Genomic DNA, 13240 nt, shown 5'->3' with positions numbered 1-13240 from the left:
ACTATGTCGGATTTTTTTTTTATTACACCCTTACACTGAGAAGTGAGAACGATTTTAAAATATGTGACCATTTTTAATTGGTTTGAAATAATGTTACAACGACGCAAATTAAGTATTATGGGCTTGGGTGGTGTTGCTAATGACCTTAGAAATGGTCAAGACTCCGAGACACATTTAAAACACATGACAATGCATTGTCATTCTGACAAATCTACAAGATTATGCTCGCGGGTCGTGCATTAGGTATAGATAGTGACAAAATATATTGAACTAATCCGCTCAATTAGTGCTGCTAACACTGCAAGTCATAATCAAGGCATAGTTAAAACACATAACATAAGTAATTAACTTGAAATACCGCAACAATATGTATTCTCTCCGTTCATGGATTAGAACTAGTGAAGAAGTCTAATCAATTAATGGTTTCGGGCCGTGGTGGGGTGCTGTGCTGCGTAGCTATTAAACGGGGGAATAGTCAGAGCGAGCAGGCACACGGTGGGATGCTGTGCAGCCTTTGATGAATCTGCTCGTTATAGTCGTGACTTTATATAAATGAAAAAGGAAACCATCGGAAAAGAAAACACACACATTATTGCAAGCTTGATTAGTATATATATGACTTTACTTGAACCAGCTGCTGCATGCTGATGTAAAACTGACCTTTCATGGCTTCCTTTTTCGTAGGGCGACTTGCGTGAAATGTGTATTCACCGTTACTATAATGTTTTAGTTTAATAATGCACTGTTATGTATAGAAAAACTTATATGTCATTTTTGAGCGGGACTCCGTAATGACAATGAAGTTGTTTAATATAAATACTTATTCCTCTCGCGTGTAAATAATACTTGACTACTTAAAGAATGAGACTATAAGTACGCGTTCCTACCTAAAGTTATTTGTTGCTGATTCATATAATTTTATGTTTATGATCAAAACCATTCATAATATAAATCACTTTACAAAGATCACCTCTACAAAAAAAATCGACTAAAACTAAGATCATTTAGTCATAAAATTGCATAAAAAAAGATGAATGAATTTGGCAACAACATTATGAACTGTCTATGTATTTGTTACAATAGATTAACTAGATAATCTTCATTTTTGCAGAGATATAAGTGATTCATAATATGAATGTTTCTATTCATAAATACAAAACTATGTGATTCAAACATAAAAAAAAATTTGAGTATAGAAATTCAAGCTCATTCTTGAGTTGTCAAGTATCGTTCCTCGTGTGTGAGCTATGTTTTCTATGTCCCACATTGAGCAGAGCACGTAGTCAAAGAGTGGTTTTGCTCACCAACTGCGACCTGTTAATTATTGTTTAATCTTCATTTATCTAGCTTCAAACAGGATATTCACTTTCAACATGTAATGTTAATTAATAAATTAGTTGTCAAACATACGGTGCTTACTTACGTGAGTGCAGGGAAATAACTAATGCAATTATGCAATAATGCAATGGGTTTATTTATTTAATTATCAGATTACCACTAATTATATCGAAACTGTCTCAACTTAACCACATGCACAACACACTAGATGCTTAGTTTCTATCAAAATGCATCAGTACAATTTAAGTGAAACCATTTAATACAAGTTGTTATATATTTTGTCAAATATCTGACGTGAGATTACATTCGTTGACAAATTGTATATAAGTAATATATTGTGTCAAACCTTTGACGCGAGATTGCATTCTTTAACAAATTGTGTTGTACAATAATTAGGAGAGCCAAAACCACGAGCTAATGTCATGTTTGTCATGTTTGTTTTGTGGACGCTAATGTACTTAAACGAGTATCACAAAATTATTGGAATCCAAAGGAGATTAACAAATAATTGATTCGGACGTCTCACTTTGCTGACATTTGTGGCTCGTTTCGTAGGGCGGTTTTCCTTAGATATCCTCAGTCAATTTCCTTAAAATAATTTTCCACCATTTATAACGGACGCAGGACTTATAAATTATTTCGCTAGATAGAATATAAATACCTTAAGGTGCTTCTAATAAAAATACGTTGTGTTTTTAAAAGACATTTTGACGAACCACAGTTACTTCTAAATTATTCCGTCACATATAATCAGAAACGCTTATGATTGTCAAAAACGACTAAAACCGCGTTCTTCCTTTATTATACCACCTTATCAAGCTGTTGCAGCTTTCTGGCGGAAAAATTGTGGGCCTTGGATTTAGAGTAAAAGCATGAGAGGGACTCTCAGGGACGCACACAAACTTGAAAGGGGTAATGATTCGCCCTTATATGAAACCAACTGCCCTACTTCCAGCTAGGTGATGGTCCTAATCATTCTGGTAGCTCATGCAACTTGCTCACCATGTGAGAAATACACTGTTAATCGCCACGCAGGGCCACTAACACGAGTTTAGTAGTATATCTCCTCATATATAAGTTAAATCCCTCCCCTTAGTATATCATTATTGTAAGTATAGTTGCCCTCCCGTTAATCCTGATAGTGGATAGGGCGCCCTACTAGTCCGAGTAACTTGAAGCTCAAGCGACCTCACATATCCAATGATGGTGCACAAAGTAGTATATCGTTGTTTTGTTTATGGATCCCATCAGCATGAATGGTCAGCATCCACCGAGCACACGACTAAAACTAGCATTTCCCTACAAGAGTTAGTTTAGGGTTGAAGGTACCCTTGCTGAACAGTTGAGCACGTATAGCTTGAGAGAAGTTGGAACAAGAGCAAACCAAAATTTGGAAGGCAAATGTTGAATGTCAAACAAAACCACCCACTCTCAACAACGTTTACAGAGTCAGAAAGGTTTATAACAAGACAATGGTCCGAACGTCGATACAAAACAGCTCCTTCATATCCAATAATCTACGTCGCTTGCTAAATCACAATATGATCTTAGGCACCATTCAAAAAGATGGAACTACGTGAATACTAAGAACATATGTATTGTAAACCTAATCGAAGATAATCGAGGAGGCTCCTACTGCCACGAGTCTGACGGCGTTGAATATAATATGTCACCGGCAGGAGAAACACCGGGGCGTTGCCGGGGGAATACCCTGTGTGAATATTAGCACTCATCCCGTTACGTACAAGAGTTGTATAGACACATGGGGATATACCCGTTGAAACCCAAGATTCCCCCCACCTGTGGAGACTTTTGGCTGGAGTGGAGGTAGGGATTTCAAGGGTCCTGTGCATCGGGTTGAATATTCAAGATTTTGGAAACCACGTTTTTTGTAAGCTCAGTAATTGCAGCTTGAACTGGATAATCACCAGTCTCGCTATCCCTCGACCACCCTGGTGATGATTGTGATGAGAACAACCCAGTATAGTCATTTGCAGCAACCTTTGTATGTTTGGAAGTTGCGAGAACAGTCTCCAAATCTAACTGGGTTAATGGCCTTGGTGCCTGAAGAAAGCAGCAGAGACCAACACTGTCAGTACAAACAAAACCTGCAAGCCTATTAACTAGAGCTGAAACTGCAAAGATAAACAATGAAAATGCCACATATACTCACAGAAGATTTCTTTCCGGTCTTTTCTTCATTTAGTAGGTCTCTGATAGGAACATATGCTGCTTTCTTGCAAAGCTCAAGTAGATCTGAACCTGTGTAACCCTCAGACAAGACGGCTAAACGATCATAATCAATATTGTCTTCAACCCTCTCACCCTTCAAAATCACCTTTAGTATCTGAGCCCTCTCCCTTTCATCGGGCATCCCAATCTCAAAGGCCTGAGAAAGACGCCGAAGTATTGCTTCATCAAGTTCTGACGGACGATTAGTAGCAGCAAGAACCATAACTCGAGCGTTCTCTGCATGAACAACATAAAATATCAAACCAAATGCCTTATCCAAGGAATAATTGTCTAGCATTTCACTGATGACTGACCACAAATGCTTTCTTTTCCTAAGGAAAAGAAGAAGAAAATTCCTATTTAGAGAGGAGAAAAAAAACTTACGATCTGTAGTAAAGCCATCCCATAAAGCCATGAACTCAGTTTTCATGTTTGTCAATGCCTCGTGATCTGTAGTTCGGCGCTGACCCAAGAAACTATCAACCTCATCAATAAAGATGATAGCAGGCTGGAGTTTATAAGCCAAGCTAAACACAGCAGCAACTGCAGAAGACAAATTAACATGCTAAGCACAGTTGATATGAAAACTACAAAAACTTCAAAATCCTTGTAGGACACTAGCATAATTGCAACTCTTGAGGTAAAAGCAACAAATATGCATGACCTTTTCCTTGAAAGAAAAATAAGAGTTCACCCTTCTCAATCAACTAGTAAGATCGCGAAATAATTGCTTTTATACACCAGGCCATTTTGATTCCCAGTGGCATAAGTATCGAATTAGTTTGCTTACTTGACTTATTAGGAACAAGACCTATAAAAGTCCTAACTCCTAAAGGCATGGATATAGTTGTTTCATGGGTAGTTGAGTAAGTCGTGAGACGCATAAAAGTATGAAAGCTATCACATCAAAGCTTACATGAACTTATCTCTCGTATAAAAAAGGGCCTATATTCATCTAGCACACTCCCTTCCCTTCCTATACTTCACAATCGTACAGTGCTGACAAATATATCGCCAAAATAGAGAAGTAAAAGATATTGTATGATCCAGAACCATAGAAAAAGAATCAGAGAGGAAAGATACTGGTTATAAAACATGCATAATCTACTTGAGAAGAGACAGTAGAAGATCCTATTTGAATATTTGCACATCAGATTTGATATCACTCACCGAGCTTTTGTGCATCACCAAACCATTTGCTCATCAGATTTGATATCCTGAGATTGATGAAAACAGCTCCAGACTCCTTTGCAATAGCTTTGGCAAGCATAGTCTTTCCAGTACCCGGCGGTCCATACAGCAAGACACCTTTTTGTGGACCAAGGAGCTTCCCGTGGGAAAATAAATCAGGCCTCCGTAGTGGAAGGATCACTAGTTCATACAAGGCTTCCTTTATAGCATCTAATCCTCCAATAGATCCAAATTCTACTTCAATGTGGTCGGGGTTTATAACATCGCCGGCTATAACATCCTGATTACGAATACTATATCAGCATTACTCTATCCAATTTTATTGGATAAGTCACGAAATCAAAAAGTATCATTCCAATTTTATTGGATGTCCCTGTAGTAATTCAAATAATTTCACTCACATACGAAGTATTAACAAAAAATAAAACCGATTGCACCATAATGCAGGAAGGAAAACAGCAAAAACGCCTATATTTCAAGGAAACTGCACCAAAAACCCTCTAAAACCCAACAAAATAAACATCAAAATTCATCATCTCTCAAAGTACCACCTCAAAATCCACATATTACAAAAACCCAGATCACTATTATCCAAAAAAAATATTGATTATTTCCAAAAATGAAATAAAATCCACGAAACAGCAAGTTAAGGACAACCCAGAAGCCGGAAATGGCGTCTCTTTACCTCGTAAGTGTTGGTGTTAATAAGCGGTCGGCCGAGTCGCTTGGCGATTTCCTTCTTGTTCTCCATCGCCTTCTTAGACGTTTCCCGGTTCGGATCAAGATACCGGAGTCCCACGAACAAAACCAAGCTACTCAACGCCGCGCTCGCCGCGTACAGTACCAGTTCCTGCAGGAACTTGGTCTCCCTCTCCCGTGAACCCCCCATTTGAAAGTGTACTGCAGAATTCACAAAGTCGAATTAATTCCCAATTTCCAGAGCCCCTTTGCAAATTATAGCAAATTAGGAATTGGATTTAAGGAACAGGGGTGTGGATTGGAAGAAAGGTTTCTACTTTTTATTTGGGTATTTCTTGCTCTGCTTGGCAAACAAGCTGGGAATATCGTTTGTGGCCGTTGGCTTTTCGTGGGAGTTTCAAGTACGGGCCGATGAGATTTGGGCTCCCGTTCTGGAGGTGTAAATGTCTTATGGGTTGGCCCATGACTCTTCGTATTTTTTGGACAAGACGATGTTTTAAACTATATTATGTTGGAGGAGGTGAGTGTGAATTTGGGTGCACTGACTTGATTAACTGATCTAACCAATATTTACGGACTCTCTTTGTTAAGTCAAATAAAATCGAGAGGTACTTTACGTATAATAAGTTGTGTAAAAGGCTTGTAAATTTGATCAAGAGATTTGGAGATGCAATTTGCAGCATGTTCATAAAGGGCGCAATTTTACAGCTAACGTGTTAGTCAAGTTGGATTTAAATAGCGAGATAGATGTTCAATAGCTTACGGAGCCTCATGTTAGTACAAACTCTTTATTATAACTGCTCTGAAGTCGCTAAAGCTAGACTAATTTGTTTCTTAGTTTCTTTTCTCTTTTTATAAATAGGAAGAACAAAATGGGAATGTGACACTGCTAGATTTTGCGAAAATGAACGTACATAAATAAATAACTTGAACATGAAGATTCCTGCTTTCCAAAATTCCAAGTAGAATTCAAGTAGCAGACGAAACAAAACGGAATTTCATTAAGTATTTGGTAAAAATTTGAATGGTTGCTAAAAAAATAGATCCAATTCCAAAGAATCCAAACTATCATCTATCAAGCATTTCCAAAGGAGACGTCAAAATAACCACAAGGTGCAGTGCGGTTGGCAAATGCCACCTTATGTTGGGAGATTCCCTGATGCCTTTCCAGCAGGGGTTCAAAACCAACTGAGAGCACTTACCAGAGGCAAGCCGAATCTCGAGCGGAGATTAGTCCCACCCTTCGAGTTTGGGGACACTTTGTGGTCTTTACCACAAAAAAAAAAAAAAAAAAAAAAAGAGATGTCAAATATAACATGTCAAAATTTATTTGATTGATGATATGACAAATTGAATATGGATGTTAAATTAAAGTAAGGTAGAGAATAAGGAGTCAAATGACTCAACTACCACGTCATGTATTACATCTCCATTGAAAAACAACGTCAAATTTCAGGATCATACAATTTAAAAAATTGTATTTTTATCAATCGTAGTTGATTGTCGATAGATGAGTGAAATAAATTTATAATCAAATTAGTAAGTTAAAAATCAAAGAAAAAGAAAGAATATGCCTCGTTAGCCATGCTCTTTGCGCCATTAACAATCATAATATTATATGGTGTTACCCCGTAGGTTTACAAGTTGTTTACCAATATTAGTTGAATCTCTAAGCAACTTTTCAATGGCTGAATTTTTTTGGTTACAAAAGGACTTAAAGTGATTTCTGCAATAAGCATCAATTATGTATTTCTTTCAAGAAACACTTTAAGTGCTTTTTCAGAATTTACTTATATTTTTACTAAGAATTAATTCAAAAAATATTTTTATTTTCAATCATTTTAAAAGTATATTCAAACGAGTTTTTAATCAATGCAGATAAATTGACTAGACTAATGGTTGTAAATTGATTGAAAATAATAAACTACTTTTGGTAAATGACAACCCACCCCGTCCAAGGAGCTGCACCCGCCCGCTATCGGGTTTTGTGGTCCTCTGCATCATGTAGTTGTTGACCTCACCTTTTAAGTCTTTTTGTTTTGTATTTTTTCATACTATGACATTTGATTTGAGTGCGAAGAATTGCGCTGAGACAAGAAATCAATATTCCCTTATCTCGAATTACGGCCTTTCGTTCTTCGGATCACTTTCATCAACGTCATCAGATTAAGTGATTCAGATTTTTGAAATTTCATCGAACGGTCCAAAATTATTATAGTTATTAAGAGATCAAAATAGGTATATCGTTGAATGAAATTTCAAAGATCCGAATCACTTAATCCAATGAGCTTAATGAAAAAGATATGAAGAGAATCTCCTTCCGTTCACATAAATGCTAAACGCACAAGACAGAAATCTTAGCAAACGAGCCGATATCGTTGGCATTTCATTTCTCTTTTTATTTATTAATTTGTGGGGAGTATAAGAAAAGCTCAGTCTTTTCCCAACCGAGTGTGCCGTGTTTGAGTCACACTCATAAAAGCAGTCGTTAAGGAAAAACAGCTTCTTCTTTGTTTTTCGGTTTGAGTGGGGTGGATCGAAAGTTGATGTCATGTACTACAAAAGCATGTTTAGTACTTCATTGCAGTACATGCAGAGACGACGACTTTTCCTCTGAGTTTCTGCTTCTGCTTTTTCCAATCGAATTATAAATATTTTTGGCGTGTGGTAGCCACTAGCCACTCCTCAAATTCTCGGCACAAACAACTGGCAGTGGATTCGTGGGGCTTTTTCTTTCTTTCCGTTTTCTCTGTAAAGTTTTGATCTTTTTGGTGGGTTCTTGCGAGTCAACCCTCTCTCTCAATGCAATAAGCAATCTGGACGATATCAGATTGCAGATTGAGAAAAGGGTTCGTCTGCGGATACGCCATTTGTAAATTTCTGAAATTTCCAGCTCTCGATCGAAGAACAAGAAGAGAAAGTTGAGGTAATATCGTTGATGGGCTTTTGTGTTCTTCTGTGTTTATTTCATTTCAGCTATCAGATTAGTTCTTTGATTTTTTGACTGAAATGGTCTTGAGAAAACATGTTCGTATCATCAAATTTTCTAAATTCTACTCTCTCTCTCTTTCTCTCTCTCTCTTTCATTTGACTCTATCTGATCAGCGAAGGGTTTTTAGACCAAATGGGGAACACAAATGGCGAAAACGGAGAGATTGAGACGTTTGAGACATTGAATGGACATGGGATTGAAGATAATGGATGTGAGCCACAGGAGGATTTGAACAGAATAGTCCCATGGAGAAGGCAGATTACAGTCCGGGGACTCGTAGCCAGCGTAGTTATTGGGGTAATTTACAGTGTTATAGTGATGAAGTTGAACCTCACCACTGGTTTGGTTCCCAATCTCAATGTTTCGGCTGCACTTCTCGCTTTCGTGTTCATCCGGTCATGGACTAAGCTGCTTCAAAAGGCTGGAGTTGTATCAACTCCCTTCACCAGGCAGGAGAATACAATAATTCAAACTTGTGCAGTTGCGTGTTATAGCATTGCTGTTGGAGGTCAGAAAAATTTCTGCTTTTGTTATTTTTTTCATGTTGATGATTCGGTTTCATAATATTCATATGGGGTTTTGCTGAAATATGTGGCATTGCAGGTGGTTTTGGTTCGTATCTGTTGGGTCTAAACCGAAAGACTTACGAGCAAGTTGGGGTTGATACTGAGGGGAACACTCCCGGGAGCACCAAGGAACCAGCGATTGGTTGGATGACTGGTTTTCTATTTGTTAGTAGTTTTGTTGGGCTGCTGGCTTTGGTTCCTCTCAGAAAGGTAAGTTCTTTCGTCCTGTCTAACTTTCGATAGCAGAAAAAGGTTTGTTTGAGGGAATGAAAAAGTAAATTGGGTTATGTTTCTGAACTGCTAAATTATTGAGAAAGAGGTTGAAATTGCTTGTGTGTTTGAAATTGACAAAGTTATTGATTCCGAAAGGGGTTTAGAAATGCAGTTTGGGTTGTTTTGCAGATCATGATAATAGACTATAAATTAGCATACCCGAGCGGAACTGCTACTGCTGTCCTTATTAACGGGTTCCATACTCCAAAGGGTGACAAGATGGCTAAGTAGGCATCCGTTTATATGACTTAATCTTCGGTTTAAGACTAAATAGGACTTGAGTTTGAAAGAACTCTTAACATGTTGAGGTTCTTCTCGCAGACAGCAGGTTCACGGGTTCATGAAATTCTTTTCAGTTAGTTTCTTGTGGGGTTTCTTTCAGTGGTTTTATTCTGGAGGGGAGCAATGCGGATTCGCTCAGTTTCCAACATTTGGATTGACCGCTTGGAGAAATTCGTGCGTGCTTTGTGTCTTTCATTTTCCTTCTGCTTGTCATGATTGATCCTTCTCTCGTCATTGATTGCATAAATTGAATTTTGCAGATTTTACTTTGATTTCAGTATGACTTATATAGGAGCAGGAATGATCTGTTCTCATCTCGTGAACTTATCTTTGCTTCTCGGCGCCATACTCTCTTGGGGAGTAATGTGGCCATTGATAAGGGGTCTTAAGGGAGAGTGGTTTCCTGCAACTTTATCAGAAAGTAGTATGAAGAGTCTAAACGGTTACAAGGTGTGGACTAGACATTCAATTCCATTTCTTAACCAGATTCTTACTGATTTTGTCATAGAGATTTTTGGATTCAAGTATTAGGCAATTGAGTTTCGTGTATCTTCGTTTTGCTACAGGTTTTCATTTCCATTTCCCTGATACTAGGAGACGGGCTGTACAATTTTCTCAAGATACTATATTTTACTGGCTCAAACATCCACATGAAAATGATGAACAAGAACCTTAAAACAGGTAGTGCACGACTTTGCATGGTTTATGCTTCGTACTCAAAATGAAACAATTTGAGTAACATCTTGCATGGTTTATGCTTCGTGTGTGAACTGAAACAATTTGAGTAACATCATTAAACTATCTCTCTCATGCAGCTTCAAATGACAAGAATGTGACTGTTGATGATCTTCGACGAAATGAAGTCTTCATAAGAGATAACATTCCCGTTTGGGTAGCTTGCGTAGGGTACACCTTGTTCTCTGTCATCTCCATCATTATTATCCCGCTTATGTTTCCTCAACTGAAATGGTATTATGTAGTCGTAGCCTACCTAATTGCACCCTCTCTAAGCTTCTGCAATGCTTATGGTGCGGGTCTAACTGACATGAACATGGCTTATAACTACGGGAAAGTGGCTCTCTTTGTGCTTGCTGCCGTAGCTGGGAAAAACGATGGTGTTGTTGCTGGACTTGTAGGCTGTGGTCTGATCAAATCAATAGTTTCTATCTCCTCCGATCTGATGCACGACTTAAAGACTGCTCATCTCACTCTCACGTCTCCTCGATCAATGATTTTAAGCCAGGCTATTGGAACGGCCATAGGCTGTGTGGTAGCTCCTCTTACATTTTTTCTCTTCTACAAGGCCTTTAACATTGGGGATCCAGACGGTGAATACAAAGCCCCTTACGCCATCATATACAGAAACATGGCAATTCTCGGCGTTGAAGGCTTCTCTGCCCTGCCCCAGCATTGCTTGCAGCTGTGTTATGGTTTTTTCTCATTTGCCATAGCAACTAATCTGCTGAGAGATCTTGCTCCTACGAAAATCGGGAAATACGTTCCGCTTCCAATGGCAATGGCTGTCCCATTCCTCGTTGGAGCGTACTTTGCAATTGATATGTGCATGGGGAGTTTGGTTGTGTTCGTCTGGCACAAGCTGAAAAACAACAAGGCAAGTTTAATGGTTCCGGCAGTCGCTTCCGGTTTGATATGTGGAGACGGGTTGTGGATTCTCCCTTCGTCGATTCTTGCATTGGCCAAGGTTCAACCTCCCATCTGCATGAACTTCTTGGCAAATAAGTAGAGCTGAGTTTGCACCGTAGACTCGTAGTTGTGTTTTTCAAGTACAGTAGCAGTAGGTAATTTCTGCAGGTGCAGGTTCAGCACAGTATAGGGGAATTAATGATAAGAGTTTAGTTCCCTGATATGTAATTTCAGGTAATACATAAAGTAATGTAGCATTAGCATAGTAGATGACGGAACACTATCTTGATCAGCTGGCTTAACCCGCATTTGCCATATTGTATCTGCATTTTCCCTTATGAGATTGCACCTTCTTCTTCATCCTTACGTCGTAGACTGCTACAGTATCTACCTAGATATATACGGGGTTATCTTCTTCATATTTATCTCTTTTATACCTTGGTCCGAATGATCCTATATATTGAGTCTTCGTCTTATAACTTTACCATGACTCGTCGAAAGCAAGGGTTGATAACACTGTATTGGTCAACTAGCTTAACCCACGTTTATTGTATCGCTTACGGTTTTCTTTTGTCTTTGTGCCGATTGTGACGATAAGGTTGGAGCCGGTGAAAGATGCATGGTTTAAGAAATTCACACATCAGATACAAGACATATCCATTCTTGGACCACCACCACCGATGTGTGTCAATGACTGATAGAGCTGATATTGTTTTCTGCTTGGTTTGCCAGCACCCCCAAAGGTGAAAACTTAAGTTCAACTTTTCGACTTTTTAGTGCTTTCTGTAAGCAATTATAAGGCTCGGTTTTGGCACGGTTGGCAGAAGCACTAAGCAAATTTTAGTGCTTTCTAGATAAGCATTATATGGCTGGTTTGGAAGTACTTTTAAAATGACCGAAAGCATTTTTAGAGAAAATATTTTTAGGTTCCAAAAACACTTGAAGTGTTTTTTATTCATACTTGTTTAACATAACTTTTTGAACAACCAGAGATCTTCTAAAAAAGCTGCTTCATACTTACTCAGTTCCAAGATTCATTTGTCTTTTTACTAAGAATTAATTCTAAAAACTTTTGCACCAAAAGCGATTTCAATCATTTTAAAGACACTTTTAACAGAAGCGCTTTCAACAAAAGTGAATAAGTAAAATTATATCCTACAAAACCATATCCAAACAGGCTGAAGACTAGGCCTTTGATGCATGGTGGCTGTGAGCCAACTCCAAGTCGGGAGCTAATTTCAACCTTCTTTGGCCACCATCGTGTGTTTTCTAGCATAAAAAATCGTGTATTTAAATAAGGAAAACTAATAAAAATTGTTTCATAACTTTAAGTTTTAACCAAAAGTCACATAATAACTTTTATTTAATGATAAGGATAAGAGATAAAAAAATAAAAAAAACAAAAACTTATTCAACCCAAAGCGCGTGTGCACGCGAGCAGTGCGAAAGCAAGCATCTACCAATTCAATAAAAAACCAACAACGCAAAAGCAACACACATTACTTTTTAAATATTTCATTGGGAAGGAAAAGGTTCAAAGAAAGAGAGATTGTGAGGGTAGAGAGAAGAGAATGCCAACCAAATCCATTCAAATTAACATCAACAAACCCCAAAAAAAATTTAGAGAGAGAGAGAGAGAGGCTGTGAGGGTAGAGAGAAGATAATGCCAACCAAATCCATTCAAACTGACATCAATAAACCCCAAAAATTTTTAGAGGAAGAGAGAAATTTGAGGAAAAAAAAAAAAATATTGCTGACATCAATACATGACTACCACTTAGCCCTACACGTGGTAGCATCTCATCATCACACCATGTTCAAATTATGGAATTCTTTATTAATTTTAACCCTAACCAGCTAAAACCTAAAAATAAAAAAAATATTAGATTATGATCCTCAATGAAAGCACATTACCTTTTCTAATCTTTCATTTATGTTTTTGTTGTTAATTTTGTATTGAATAAATTAAAGGAAAGTCAAATAAATTGTTCGAAGAAATGTTAAAGAACAAATAGGAATGTGA

The 13240-nt window shown here is 37.9% G+C and overlaps 2 protein-coding genes across 4 annotated transcripts; one reads left to right on the top strand and one right to left on the bottom strand.

The window, feature by feature from the left end:
- Positions 1–2742: 2742 nt before the first annotated feature.
- On the bottom strand, positions 2743–6302 carry LOC137720601 (uncharacterized). The gene is made up of 5 exons (XM_068459692.2): positions 5447–6302; positions 4741–5041; positions 3955–4113; positions 3512–3807; positions 2743–3402 (listed from the first exon to the last, which is right to left on the bottom strand). Exons 1-5 carry the CDS (start codon positions 5648–5650, stop codon positions 3175–3177), a joined length of 1188 nt encoding a protein of 395 aa, XP_068315793.2. The 5' UTR covers positions 5651–6302; the 3' UTR covers positions 2743–3174.
- A 1517-nt stretch (positions 6303–7819) lies between these two features.
- Positions 7820–11573, top strand: LOC137720043 (metal-nicotianamine transporter YSL3). Of its 3 annotated transcripts, none has more exons than XM_068459046.2 (8): positions 7820–8386; positions 8566–8960; positions 9056–9228; positions 9421–9518; positions 9613–9747; positions 9834–10023; positions 10140–10254; positions 10389–11573. In XM_068459046.2, the coding sequence occupies exons 2-8, from the start codon at positions 8585–8587 to the stop codon at positions 11315–11317; spliced, it is 2016 nt and encodes a 671-aa protein (XP_068315147.1). In that variant the 5' UTR covers positions 7820–8386; positions 8566–8584; the 3' UTR covers positions 11318–11573. The 3 variants fall into 3 exon arrangements, with proteins under 3 accessions (XP_068315147.1, XP_088546836.1, XP_088546840.1); XM_088690710.1 differs by having other exon boundaries at positions 7916–8386; positions 8571–8960; XM_088690714.1 differs by having other exon boundaries at positions 7916–8386; positions 9852–10023.
- The last annotated feature ends 1667 nt before the right edge of the window (positions 11574–13240 follow it).

The sequence above is a fragment of the Pyrus communis genome, chromosome 1 (genome assembly GCF_041283825.1).
Source record: "Pyrus communis isolate YQ-2024b chromosome 1, ASM4128382v1, whole genome shotgun sequence".
NCBI classification, from domain to species: Eukaryota; Viridiplantae; Streptophyta; class Magnoliopsida; order Rosales; family Rosaceae; genus Pyrus; species Pyrus communis.
The sequence above is the reverse complement of the archived record's forward strand: the minus strand, read 5'-3'. Positions and strand labels throughout refer to the sequence as shown.

Coding starts and splice junctions, on each gene's coding strand:
- LOC137720601 (XM_068459692.2), bottom strand. CDS start 5,650: ATGGGGGGTTCACGGGAGAGGGAGACCAAGTTCCTGCAGGAACTGGTA. Junction 4,114..4,740: donor TGGTGATGCACAAAAGCTCG/GTGAGTGATATC, acceptor TGTCTTCTGCAG/TTGCTGCTGTGTTTAGCTTG. Junction 3,808..3,954: donor GGATGGCTTTACTACAGATC/GTAAGTTTTTTT, acceptor TTGTTCATGCAG/AGAACGCTCGAGTTATGGTT.
- LOC137720043 (XM_068459046.2), top strand. CDS start 8,585: ATGGGGAACACAAATGGCGAAAACGGAGAGATTGAGACGTTTGAGACA. Junction 10,024..10,139: donor AGAGTCTAAACGGTTACAAG/GTGTGGACTAGA, acceptor GTTTTGCTACAG/GTTTTCATTTCCATTTCCCT. Junction 10,255..10,388: donor GAACAAGAACCTTAAAACAG/GTAGTGCACGAC, acceptor TCTCTCATGCAG/CTTCAAATGACAAGAATGTG.